General features: G+C 40.3%; 1 protein-coding gene across 3 annotated transcripts in view; it reads right to left on the bottom strand.

The window, feature by feature from the left end:
• The window catches only part of LIMA1 (LIM domain and actin binding 1), a 79,626-nt gene that overhangs the window by 8,273 nt on the left and 57,028 nt on the right, over nucleotides 1–14,325 (bottom strand). For all 3 annotated transcript variants that reach the window (XM_070740524.1, XM_070740525.1, XM_070740526.1), the window contains 3 exons: nucleotides 10,050–10,157; nucleotides 5,774–5,822; nucleotides 862–977 (listed from right to left, as the gene is read on the bottom strand). In XM_070740524.1, coding sequence (XP_070596625.1) covers nucleotides 862–977; nucleotides 5,774–5,822; nucleotides 10,050–10,157 — 273 coding nt within the window. The remainder of the gene's footprint in view (nucleotides 1–861; nucleotides 978–5,773; nucleotides 5,823–10,049; nucleotides 10,158–14,325) is intronic.

Here is a 14,325-nt window from a genome sequence, read left to right as displayed (position 1 = left end):
TGTTCAGTAAGCTTCTTTCTACCCCTTTAACAGACTCAATTGAGAATAGAATTTAGTCTACTGTAATTAAAATATAGAGGGAAATATAAATTGACACTTGTCTTCATTATTTCACAAATGTCACCAATAGTCACAGAAGACTTTATGATACGTCAGCAACTGGACTTCCTCATGGCTAAAGAAAGTTTGCAGTACTTTGTATTTTTAGAAAACATATACTTCACACAGGTATGTTAAATACAGAGACATAACAAGCTTAGGGACTCCAAAGCAGAATTATACTGATAAGCCAGTCCTGAAATGAGTTTCTAAATAACTAGATTTTTCTAGGACTGTATATGGGTTATTTTTACTTTTGTGTGTACATGTATGCACGGCATTATTCATTTGTATATCAATATATTCGTGTTGCTTGTTTCTGAAAGCATTCTGTATGCTGAAGAAAAAATTAAATCATGTTGTACATAAACCACTGTGCTAAAGGTACAATTTTTCAAAACAGCTTTGGCTGAGATGTCCTGAGAATCAATGTGAAATCAGAGTTACGGTGCTGGAATAGTGTTAGAAACACCCACTTTTTCTCAACTCATTGTCTCCCAGAATTGTTAGAGGAAAAACTGGGTTAATAGAAAAAAAGTCAAAACATAAATCTAACAAAGGAATAAGTAAATACATTTTTACAAATTCACAGAACTACAATACAATATAATTCCATGGCTTAATGTGGAAAAAGATAAAAATTTGGAAGTCAGAAAGCAGCATGACTACAAAAGGGAACACAGTAAATAATATAGAATTCTCAATGAGCAATTTACATTTTTTCCCCTGCATTGCCCATTCATAAAAAAATATCAATTGTACCTTCACTGCTTTGGGAGGAGAGCTGTCAGATTGAGAAGATGCTCTAGAATTAGGACTTGGCTGTTTGGCATAGATAGGTCTTGCAATTTCAATCTCTTTTTGGAAGTTACACCCAGCTAAAACAAAAGGAGTCACATTAGGTTCTTTTCCTCAAAATCCATGAACACCAGGTTCTGCCCCACAGTCCCATTTCCACCAAATCCACCAAGCAATCAACACTGCTGCAGTTGAAGAATGATGAGCACCTGTCTGTTCATGTGGCCTCCACCCAAATGGAAAAGAAAAAAAAAAACCTAGATGCTTGCTATGAAAGGAGACTTTTGAAGCTGTTGGGCCACATTCCATTCCAAGGGTTTATGAACAGAATGTTATATGACACCTAGGATTTCTGGCAAGTGGAAAAATGACTACCCATAACTTCTGCAAAGCAAAAATAAATAATATTTCTATGTGCTGGATACACCGCACAGTGTTAGAAATTAGTCAATTTGACAACTGAACCTAGACGATGGTCTGATTTTGCAATGGTGCTAAGAGCCTATGTTGAAGGGTTTGGGGAAGGGGCATTCTTAAAAGTTAAATAAAAATTGACAGGGCAGATCTGTTTTAAATACTAGGCTTCAATCTTTGGCTTTCCACTCTGATTTAGATAGAAAGAATGGGAGCTTATTTTCTGCTAAGTGAAGCATAAGGGAATAAAATAAAAAAGTAAAAAGAACTAAGCCGCCTCTCTTATTACTCTACAGTCCTAAAACAGTATTTAAAAGTTTCAGCTGCATATAATTGATATTAAACTATAATTAAAGTATAGTTGGCCTTAAAACTGCATATGTGCATATGTTTTAACTCATTTAATTTTGGTTTCATCTGTTTGCCAAACTATGGTTAAGAATTTAGATGATAAACCTAGGTTAGCTGAAAGCAGAAGAACCAGCTCTGTTAAAGAAAAGGATTAAGTGAGACCAAGGAAAGTTATCCCAGTGTCTCTTATGATAAACCTGGATTTTGGTCTTGATAATTCCACCAAACAAGCTATTTCTAACTTTTTATGTGCACGTCCATTCACATTCCCTTCGGGAGACCACACAAAAAGTACACTATTTCTGATATACACTAACTTGAAGGAAAAGCTTGGCATCTATATGAGATCACACTATCTTGATAAACAGTGGCATTGCCAAGCAGATTTATATTCCAAATCTATTATTCTGCAATAATTCAAAGATTTCAGTAGCATAGAGTTGTACCAATATTTTTGTTTGTTTTTTGAACTTATAGTAATCTCTTATCCCTGTTTTTATAGGCAAGTCCTCAAATTACAATCACAATTGGGATTGGAACTTCTGTAGCTAAGTAATGCAGGCATTAAGTGTGTTATGTTATGCTCAGCGGTGGGCTACGAGCCGGACGCTAAATTGCACTCACCACCGCGGCTCGTAAGTTCTTATGGGACCAGCGCGATTTTGCTGCTGCACCTGTGAAGGTAGCAAAAATGCACACGGAGCCGCAGGTAAAACCTCGCTGAAAAGCGGGTGCAATTTTGCTACTTTCACAGGTGCAGCAGCAAAATCGTGCTGGTCCTGCAAGAACTTATGAGCCACGTTCCAGCTCCTAGCTCACCGCTGGTTATGCTCAATTTCCCTGCCCCCTTTTTTGCCACAAGTTGTTAAACAAATCCAGCTTCCTCTGTTGGCTTCACTTGTCAGAAGCCCCCTGGGAAGATTGGAAAAAAAATGACCATGTGACCTTGGGCGCTGCAGCTTTCATACTGATTGCCAATTTTGATCATGTGTGAGTTATGTGTGATAAGTTACTTTTTTCAGCACCATTCATAACTTTGAACAAACATTAAATGAAAGTTAAGGGCTATCTCCATTTAGTTCTGTTTTTTAAATCAGAAATGATCAACCGTTATTTAAGCACATGAAAAATTCTTAAAGGGTTCAGACTACAGAACAATCAGTTGTGGGGTGATTTAGGCAGTTTTATTTCCAATTATACCAGAGGTCTTCAAACATGACAATGTTGACACTTGTGGACTTCAATTCTCATCGGGAGTTGAATTCTGGGAGTTGAAGTCCACAAATCTTAAAGTTGCCAAATTTGAAGACCTCTGGATTATACAGAAGACTGGCAATGTTTCCAGAATTAGATTTCAGAAGGCAAAGTAGGTATTTTTTTGAATTAAATAATTGGTAAATGCTAACAAACAGGAGAATCTTTGGGGTAGCATCACAAACTGACCATTGGTGGGTTTTATGGAACTTATGAATATGGTCAAAATGGGAACTGGTGAAGGGATCAGCTCATCAGAATTCTTCTCGGGACTAAAAAATAAAAAATAAAGATCACCCATGTGGATCTATTTAAAAATGTCAGAGATAACAGTGATGTGTAAAAAGATGTCAAGATGAATTTACCAGTGAAACCAGCTGATATTCTGATTGTTAAAGAGACATACAGGTATAATTAGTGTCTTCAAACGTCTTCTCACTTTGGATTTACAAAACCAACAGATGTGGAAAAGGGAAATTTTCTCAGAGATGAGACAAAAAGGAACTGCTTAAGTTGTTCCCAGAAGAACACAAAGAGAAATTGATAAGAAATCAACTTTTTAAAACTGAAAATTTATTGATTGATTGATTGATTTCTATGTCTCCGGAGAGGGGCAGCATACAAATCTAAATAATAATAATAATAATAATAATAATAATAATAATAATAATAATAATGATGATGATGATGATGATGATGTCGCCCTTCTCCTGAGACATATAAAGATATCTAAAGTGTATCTCTTTGATAAGGGTTAAAAAAATATCTTATTGTTTTCTGGTAGCTGATAATAGGATTTCTGGGTAGCTGTTAATGGGATTTTTTGATGAAGCTTTAAATATCTACAGTGATCCCTCGATTTTCACAGGTTCAAACTTCGTGAAATGGCTATACCGCGGTTTTTCAAAAAATATTAATTAAAAAATACTCCACGGTTTTTTTTCTATACCACGGTTTTTCCCACCCAATGACGTCATATGTCATCACCAAGAGCCACTTCTCTCTCTCTTTCTCTTTCTTTCCTGTCATTCTCTGCTTCAATCATTTTCTCATTTCTCTTTTTTTCTCCCTTTTTCTATAATTTTTCTCTCTCTCTCTACCTTCCACTCTCCCCCCTCTTTCTCTCTCTCTCTTTCTCCCTCTCTTTCTCCCTCTCTGTGAGAACGCCTGCCCCCACCTCTCCTGCAGCCCCCTCGCTGATAGCTGGGACGAAAGCGCTCTCAGCTAAGGGACTGTGAGAGGGGCGGGGCGGGCATTCTCAAAGCGCTCAGAGCGGCTACCGGCCGAATGAGGAGGATGAGAAGCCGTAGCTGCCAGCGCTGCTGCAGGAGGACCCGTGTCCCAAGAAAGCCGGTGAGAGGGGTGGATCAGGCGGGCGGGCGGTAGCGGCGAGGGGGCCGGAGGCGCTGGGGGGGCGGGGGCAGCCGACATTCAAAGCAATCTTTGCCGGCCTCCGCACTTTCGTCGCTCCCTGCCCTAATTTCAAGCCCGGCTCCTTGCGCTGCCTTGAAAAAGGGTGCGTGGGGGTAATTTTTGGCTGTCCATAGCCAAAAATGGTGTTTTTACTTCCGCACCGCTACTTCGTGGAAAATCGACTTTCGCGGGAGGTCTTGGAACGTAACCCCCGCGAAAATCGAGGGAACACTGTATTTCTAAATGGGAAGAAATTTCTTATGCTTTATCTTTTAGAGAAAATGATAAAGTTTGGATTGCAAAATCAATTTTCTTAAGATTAGGATTACATATATGTTAATGGTTCTGATACGGTAGTTGTTAACAGACTTCTACTGATCAGGATGAGTAATTTATAGTTATTTGATTATTGATAAGGGATTATGAGATATGGGGAGAAGAGTTTTTATTTATTTAACTACTAGAAAAGGCATCAATTTAGCTAAATTGCTTATATTTGCCTGGAGGGAAGGGAAGTCATCTCTTACCCATTTTCTCATTTCTGTTTTCCTTTCCTTTTTCCTCACATTTCATCTTCTTTTTATATTTTTCTTAGTTTGTATTTGCCTTTGTATCTTTGTATTTGTAAACGTTAATAAAACTATTTTAAAAAGCCTAACAGAGAAGACACACCTGGTGCACCAGTTGCGGCCCTATCTGGACCGGGACTCACTGCTCACAGTCACTCATGCCCTCATCACCTCGAGGTTCGACTACTGTAATGCTCTCTACATGGGGCTACCTTTGAAAAGTGCTCGGAAACTTCAGATCGTGCAGAATGCAGCTGCGAGAGCAGTCATGGGCTTACCTAGGTATGCCCATGTTTCACCAACACTCCGCAGTCTGCATTGGTTGCCAATCAATTTCCGGTCACAATTCAAAGTGTTGGTTATGACCTTTAAAGCCCTTCATGGCATTGGACCAGAATATCTCCGAGACCGCCTTCTGCCGCACGAATCCCAGCGACCGATTAGGTCCCACAGAGTGGGCCTTCTCCAGGTCCCGTCAACTAAACAATGTCGGTTGGAGGGCCCCAGGGGAAGAGGCTTCTCTGTGGCGGCCCCGACTCTCTGGAACCAGCTCCCCTCAGAGATTAGAACTGCCCCTACTCTCCTTGCCTTTCGTAAGCTCCTTAAAACCCACCTTTGTCGTCAGGCATGGGGGAACTGAGACATCTCCCCCGGGCATATACAATTTATGTATGGTATGTTTGTATGTATGTTTGTTTTAGTAAATGGGTTTTTAAAAATATTTTAAATTATAATTTAGATTTGTCATGAATTGTTTTATTTTGCTGTGAGCCGCCCCGAGTCTGCGGAGAGGGGCAGCATACAAATCTAAATAATAAATAAATAATAAATAAATAAATTCCTTATTTTGTTGGTTTGGGGATAAAAGAACTCACCAATGCCATCTTCACAGAGACTGGGACTCAAACCATCTCTTACTGAAACCTGTGGGAGAGATACGTATGTGAGCCACCTTTTCTTGTGGAGTTATCCAGAGAACTAGAATTTACCTCATCTGGTAAGCAGCAAAGCAGGCAAAGTTGTTGGGAAAAGCACAAAGCAGTTTGTGATTAAATGCAAAAACACAGCATCGTTGCCACATCAAATTTTAAATTGCCACAAACCAGCAGTCCCTACTATTGTGGATTACATAAACCCTTATACCATGCCTGGAAGTTTCTGAGGACTACAAGCTAAAAGTTGGCAATGTGGAAAACAAATCACCCCCAGATAGTGCCCACAGAATCAAAACTTTAAGTAATGTTCTAATTTGTATATTAAGGTAACATTTAATTTTTTTCTGCATAAGATCACCAAAGCACAACCTGAAATCTTGTAGATTTGGATGACAAAGCCAAAATCTCTTACGTTTGATAAGTCCCAAGGTTTTTACTATTCCCTCCTTCCCCCCGCCAAATTTTGGTACTAATACTAAAGAAAAACAATATCCTTGAGGCCTTGGATCACACTGGGAACAAATGCTTCATGGTTTTAGGTCCTATTTTTAATTGTTTGCATTTGGCTAACAAGTCCAATCTTTCAGCTCCAAGATTCGTCTATCAAATTCATATGCTTAAGTGTATAGCTCTCACTACCATGATTTTGCAGCTCAGGTACTTGAACATTGTTTGATCAAGTCAGATTCTAAGTAACAAATGGATATTTCAAAATGTCACCGTAAGACTATTTTCTTTGAGTAAAATTCAACTTCATTTTTACAGATGCATCCATGTTTAATTTTTTTTAGCATGCAAATGATTGGCCACTGGAACCTTGATTTTTTTTCTCAATCTTAATATTAATAGAAGATCTCCTTTTCAAAGACCAACCAAACTCAACTCTGTTTAGCTTCAAAGGCCAGATGAGAGAGATCACTCCCCAACTTTTTTGGTCTTGGAAGTCCCAGCAGGAGAGAGGGGATGGTACTGTGTGAGAGGCAGGTATATGCACCCCCATTTGCTCAAGCAGCAGAGGCATGTGCCTTCTGCTTGGCCAAATCAGAGCATTTGCTGCTCGCACAAGTGGAACTCCATGTGCATTTGCCTGCCACTCGTGTGGCCACGTTCTGAACATGCTGTGACCCAGTTTTGAGCCCTGGCCCGGAGCTTAGGGACCCCCGCTTTACCATACTCTCTAAGTGGTTTAGAGCAGTGTTTCCCAACCTTGACAACTTGAAGATATCTGGACTTCAACTCCCAGAATCCCCCAGCCAGCATTCGCTGGCTGGGGAATTCTGGGAGTTGAAGTCCAGATATCTTCAAGTTGCCAAGGTTGGGAAACACTGGTTTAGAGAATCAGCATATTGCCCCCAACAATCTGGGTCCTCATTTTGCTGACTTCAGTAGGAGGGAAGGCTGAGTCAACCTTGAGCCAGTCAGAATTGAACTATTGGCAGTGAGCTGAATTAGCCTGCAATACTGCGTTCTAACCACTGCGCCACTACGCCATTTAGCCTTTGAACATGCAGTCTTCAGAAATCGGAGTGATAACTATATTTCTATATAGCTTTGTAAGTACCATGTAAGTATTATATACAGATTGTCTTCGACTTACCACTGGTCCCTTAGCAACTGTTTGAATTTACAATAAACACTCCTCTCTCCAAAGGCACATAAAGTCTCTATACCAAAGTTCCAACCTCCCCTCATCACATGACTTATTTTGGGTGCCTATCAACTAGTCTGCTGTTCTGATCATGTGACTGTGATATTTTGTTGAAACACTTCTGGGTTTTGGCATAAAATGCCTCATAATGCATAATGATTGTTATGAGTGGTCCTCGACCAACGCTGGTAATGATAGATTCTGAGGAGGATAAGCCAGGCCCATCTTGGTACCCTGGGCCAATGGTTTTGCCAGCTGATGCAGAGTGAGAGTGAAAGAGACATGGATGAACCTGAAGCACCACCAGAGGTGGCAGATATGCCATTGACAGTAGGGTCTGACTTAGAGGAAGAGGAGGAGGAGGAAGACTATGAGCCTTTGTTAGATGCCCGCTTTAGAAGACTAAGAAAAAAGACAAGAATACTTGTATGGGAAAAGGAAGTAGTTTGTAGTTTGTTAACTCTAGGGAATTGTTGACCAATCCCCATAGGTATTTAAGGGTTGCTAATGGGAAATTTGGGGTGGAGTTAAACATTTGGTAATAGAGTCCCTTGAGGTTTGGGGTTCCAGCCATGTTACGCTAGCCAACTGTTATTTCTCCGCTAAAATCCTTAGAGTAATAGTGCCTTGTCTGCAGAGAATCTGGAAAGCTGTAGCTGTAAAGTCAGTGAAACTAAAGAATCCTTATCTCATAAAGGAATGTGCAATTAGCTTTGATCTTCAGTGGTAGTGTTATCTTTTAACTCCTCTCACTGAGAATCTGCTAAGATGAACTCACGTGCATGAATTTGGCTTGTACAAATGATGCTTTCTATATAAAACGGTTGGTTTAAAATATCAATGATGGCCACAAGAAAAGGTTGTATAATTGGGTTGGTCATGTGTGTAACCTGCTTTACAACCATCACAACTTACGGCTGTAATGGCCAGCCTCCATTAGAATACTAAGTCTAGGACTACATGCAATCTCTCACATTTTAACCTCAATTGACTCTCTTTTAACATCTTGCTATTTGCATTACAGTTTTTAATTTGCACGTCAATGCTTATTCATTCCACATTTGAGAAAACACTGTACCGTATCAGGAAGAAACACCAGCTTATCCTCACTTAATAAAAATAGAACTCAGCATTTTATCTACAGGAGGGGTTTATCTGGAATTGATCAATATGTACACACATGTATGTGTATGCACAGGGCAATCCTAAAACAAGTTGTGCCACATTCTGAGTAACAGCCCCCAATATTCACCCTGTTAAATCAAATGCACCTTAAGGCTGCTCAATTAAGGAATTAATACACCATAATAAGCTTAACTGCGGCTTCATTCTAATTTACAGTGAAAGCCCCACTGTGAGCAATTAAACTGTGCAAATTAACAAGAAGCCAAGTAAGCTGGGCTAACGTTCTGTGCTTGTGGGTCTGATTTGGAGAAACAGATAATCCCAGGCATTTTACAGCACATTCAACAGCACTCTCAGTGAAAGACAACTCATGTTTTAAGCCCTCACGTGATACAAAGCAGTGCTTTTGGCATGCAATTAACATGCTGGTAGGTTTATTAAATATTCCTGCACACATTCTTCCTATACCTAGGAAAGCCGTAAAAACTTTTCCCCACCCCTCATTTCCACATTTCCTGCATGAAATTCTCATGCGCATCAAGCAAGTGGAAAGCCACAAAAAAGCCTATAAAATTGTAAGTTATTCACTCTTTCAAATCAGCAGGAAGAGGCCTTTTACTGAAAGCATCCATTCAGCTGTAGGAAAAGAACAAATAAGGGAAATTACTTCTTTAATCCATGGTGTTTGTTTTAAAATGAGCTGACCTTCTGTTGGGGAAGAACCTCGGACAAACCAAGAGGTTAGTGGTATAGGATTAAGATCAGTTTGCCTGAGAATGTAGAGAAAAAGTTCTATGCCAGGAATAAAAATGTACTGATAGCTCCCAGGAAATAAGGATAAAAGTTCTGCACAGGAATTTATTTTATGGGCCTCTCATGCTACGCTACACATTACTTCATGTTCAATGACTCTTTTAATCTATGTTTGGAAACAAAAAGCTACTAAAATGTATCCTGGATACTGTAAAGGCCCACTATATCTAAGATACTGTTTCTCAACTTCAGGGATTTTCAGATAGACTTCAAATCCCAGAATTCCTTAGCCAGTATGTTGACTGAAGAACTCTGGGGATTGAAGTCCACATATTGTAAAGATTTCTGAGATTGAGAAACACTGGTTTATGCTAATAAGGTAAAATAAAATATATACATTTTGCTAATCATACACAGTATAAATAGAAATATAGAAACATAGAAGATTTATGGCAGAAAAAGACCTCATGGTCCATCTAGTCTGCCCTTATACTATTTCCGGTATTTTATCTTAGGATGGATATATGTTTATCCCAGCCATGTTTAAATTCAGTTACTAAATTTACATATTTCCACATTTCAATCTAAATTGAAATGAAATCTATCAGTACATACAATCCCATTTTAAACATTCACAGGAATTCTATATCTGGGTTGCTTTAATTTTTATTTTAATGGCAGTCCTCTTACCTTTTCTTCAAGCTGCTGAGGAAACACATTGTCAGAACATGGTGGCAAATTCTCCTTCTGCTCATAATTGTAGTCTTTGTCTTCATTTTCATTAGTTTGAATCTCATTCTATTAAAACAAACACTTGAGTTTGAATAAAATATTAGTCTTTAACTAAATACGGGCTGAGTATATATCTTTAATATGTCTACAACTAGGTTTCTACGTAGAAGAATATGGCAAAAAGATGAAAGAATGTTGTGGCCTAGAGGTGGAGCTCTTGCCTCACGATTAGAAGGTTATGAGTTCGATTCTACCCTGTTTCCCCGAAAATAAGACGTACTCCAAAAGTAAGGCATGTCAGAGGTTTTGCAGAATTTGCTAATATAAGGCACCCCCCGAAAATAAGGCATAGTCAAGTTTACATACGGTACGGTGGAAAAACATACGGTACCATTCAAAGCTGTTCATAGCGGTACCGTAATAATGTGGCGTCCCCTGCTGGCCCCTTCCATCGCTTTGTACCATCCAGTACAGCAGACACAGTCTGTTGCTGTCTCACTGCCATTACAGTCTCCACTACAGTGCGTACACTGTAGTTCCTCTGGTGGCCGGAAGCTGCAATAGCGGGAGTATACTGTTGTACCATATAAGTGCCGTTGTTTGTGTGTGTGTGGGTGCCATACTGACAGGTACCGTACCGTAATCAGTGTACCGTACGGTACACTTTCTTTGGGGGTGTCAGCTTTTCTGCCTGTGAATTTGTCTTATTTGAGAAATATAAGGCACCTCCCGAAAATAAGACATAGCACAACTTTTGGAGCAAAAATTAATATAAGGCAGTGTCTTATTTTCAGGGAAGCACGATAGATAGATGTACAATCTCCTGCTTGGGCAGGGGGTTGGACTAGATGACCTGCAAGATCCCTGCCAACTCTGATAAATCTAATATTAAAGTAACAGACCCATTAGCTATACCACACAGTATGTTGTTTTAACCATTAAATCTCTTGGTGATTTTACAGCGTCAGACAAGACTAAAAGGTTAAAACAACACAGTATATATGTCCTATGTTTAATTACTGTACTTTATTATTATATTATCATTCAACTATATTCCTAAAGTCATTCTTAAGGCTAGAACTGAAATGATACACTCATTGTACAGTGAACTAAAACCTGGAAAATCAAAAGCATACCACCTCCCTTAAAAATGTTACAGGAGGACCAGGTTCACACATATGATGCTAAAGAAACTTGTCTGAAAGCTGAAGGAACCTGTTTCTAGAAAAATCAATAAAAAGTTCCCAGTGAATCTCTCCAACAGAAGCACTGGTCCTCACTTGCAACCATTTCTTTGGTGAACGTTCAACAGCCTGTAAAAAAGTGTCAATCATGATTGTTCTTCCCACTTACAATGGTTGCAACATCTCTATGTAGCTGCCCTGAGTCTCATGGGATTGGGCGGAATGGAAAGCGAATCAAATAAATAAATAAAATAAATAAAATATGTCAGTGGGAAAAACTGGATTCGATTAATAACTGCATTATTCATGTAATAACTGTGGTGATTTGCTTAACAAGATCATAACATCAGGCACAAATCACTTGCTTGGCAACAGAAATTATGGTCCAAACCGTAATTTTGAACCCCTCGAGAGGGTCCGGAACTTGGGAGTCCTACTAGATCCACAGCTGAAGTTAGAACAACATCTCTCAGCTGTGGCTAGGGAGACTTTCACACAGGTTCGCCTGGTGCGTCAGTTGTGGGCCTACTTGGACAGGGAGTCTCTCCTCACAGTCACTCAGCCCTCATCACATCTAGGCTCGATTACTGCAATGCGCTCTACTTGGGGCTACCCTTGAAGAATGCTTGGAGACTTCAGCTAGTTCAGCACACAGCTGCGAGAGCAGTGTTGGGCATATCTAGGTATTCCCACATTAGTCCAGCACTCTGTGCGCTGCACTGACTACTGATTGGTCTCCGAGTGCAATTCAAGGTGTTGGTTATTATCTAAAAAGCCCTACATGGCATTGGACCAGATTATTTATGGGACTGCCTTCTGTCTCATACATCCCAGCGACTGGTTAGGTCGCACAAAGTCGGCCTCCTCCGGGCCCCGTCAGCCAAACAATGTTGGCTGGCGGGTCCATGGGGGAGAGCCTTCTCTGTGGGGGCCCAAACCCTCTGGAACCAACTCCCCCCAGAGATTTGCACTGCCCCCACTGTCCTTGCCTTTTGGAAGCGCTAAAGACACACCTGTGCTGGCAGGCCTAGGAACCATGAGTGACAGTTTTGTTCCCGTTGTATAAAAGAAGGATGATTGTTTTTATTGTGGGTTTTCTATTTATTTTTTTTATTTTTTTTATTTATTCATTTGTCCAATACACAATACATATGGTAGAGAATAGACATGAAGTAATATATATAAAGATAATGTGTAAAAATAGAGAAGATATATGAAAGGAAGAAACTATATATGAAATATGAGATAAAGGAAAGACAATTGGACAGGGGACGAAAGGCACACTAGTGCACTTATGTACGCCCCTTACTGGCCTCTTAGGAACCTGGAGAGGTCAATCGTGAATAGTCTAAGGGAGAAATGTTGGGGGTTAGGGGTTGACACTATTGAGTCCAGTAATGAGTTCCACGCTTCAACAACTTGATTGTTAAAGTCATATTTTTTACAGTCAGGTTTGGAGCGGTTAATATTACGTTTGAATCAGTTGCATGCTCTTGTGTTGTTGCGGTTGTTGTAGTATTTTAAATTCAATTTATTGTTATTCTTTATTTTATTCTTGTAAGCCGCCCTGAGTCCGCGAGAAGGGCAGTCTATAAATCTAAATCAATCAATCAATCATCTTAAGTCAAGGAATACAGAGTATTTCTTGAAAAGCCCTCCTTTAGCAGTTACTAGTTTCAACTCAGTGGCAATAGACTTCTACAAATATGAGAGGCCGGGCGAAATAACGCCTGGCCGAAAATTGCCAATGGCGGGAACAAACTCGGCTCCCCCATCAGCTGGTGGGCGTTCCCCGCGATAGCGTGGGAACGCCCCAGAGCAATCAGCGGCTGCTCGGGCATTATGGGAAAGCCGAGGGGCGGGGCGTGTGCCCTTTATCAGGGCTTGCTTGCTTCCCCTGGCTTCTCTTGCTCCCGAGCTCGCCGCAAAACGGACACCCACCCACCCTCCGCTCAATCCAGGATGTTTTTATAGGTCGCCTGGCTTGGGGCCGAGTAGGAATTTTTGCAGTCTTATGGCCTTTGCTACGGATTGTTTTTCGCCTACTCCATCCTGGACGAGGGTAAGGATTTGTGGTTACGGGGTGCATCTGTATGTAAATAGGTTCTGATTCAGCAATTGGATGTTTATATTCTTGGTCACTATATGGCAGAAATGGGGCGGAAAGGGTATCAGTAGCAACTGTGTGTTCTCCTTTGGGCATCTTTTGTAAGATGATTGGCGCCCCCATTGCACAACTCAAGCTTCCTCCACGGAGAGAGAGGTGTGAAGGGGGTGCCCTTGGGGCTCAGCTACGTCATTTCCAGTTCCGGGTCATGCAAGGCGAGCCCTCCCACATGCTGGGCGTGGCTTTCGGGTTGGGAGTAGGCGGGGCACGCCTCACCCTGACCAGGCATGGAGTAACGCCCATTTGAGTTGCCCAAGTATGTTGTGTTCAGGAAACTCCGCCCCATTTAGCGACCCCTGCAGGTCTTTCTGTTAATATTTAATAAAGTGACCCATTTTACCCAGCTTGGTGTCCGAGTGTTCATTTCCCGTCCAAGGCAAGTGGTTTTTGTCTGTTTGAAGTAATTCCATTGCAGCCCTGATGGATTTTTCTGCCCAGCAAAATGGGCATAATATTCATTTCAATCTCACACTGGTGCTAACTTAAATTAATCAGTACCGTTAATTATACAAGTAAGACAGAAGTCAAGCTGTTCAATAAAAGTGCCTATTTGATCCTGTTAAAAAGAAAGTGAGCCAGGAGAATTGCATCTGTGAAAACGTTTGGAAAAATTATGACTGGGAGAATCATAATTCACTAAAATTAAATTCCTTCTTAAATGCCAAAGCATTTAAGGGAAAGTGATAGTGCCAAGCTGTTACTGGTGGAAATACTTCACTGTATGGAATTTTAAAAGTTCAAAAATGTCAAACATCATTATAAAAACTTCACAGGGTTCAGAAAAAGTATTTTTTTTTTGTTATGTTAACAAGAACAAGGGATATCAAACTGGTACCCCTCCCAATAGTAAAATAGTTTTTTTTTCTTTTGTTAGAAAGCTAAC

This window comes from Erythrolamprus reginae, chromosome 2 (assembly GCF_031021105.1).
Source record: "Erythrolamprus reginae isolate rEryReg1 chromosome 2, rEryReg1.hap1, whole genome shotgun sequence".
Taxonomy (NCBI): Eukaryota; Metazoa; Chordata; class Lepidosauria; order Squamata; family Dipsadidae; genus Erythrolamprus; species Erythrolamprus reginae.
The sequence above is the reverse complement of the archived record's forward strand: the minus strand, read 5'-3'. Positions and strand labels throughout refer to the sequence as shown.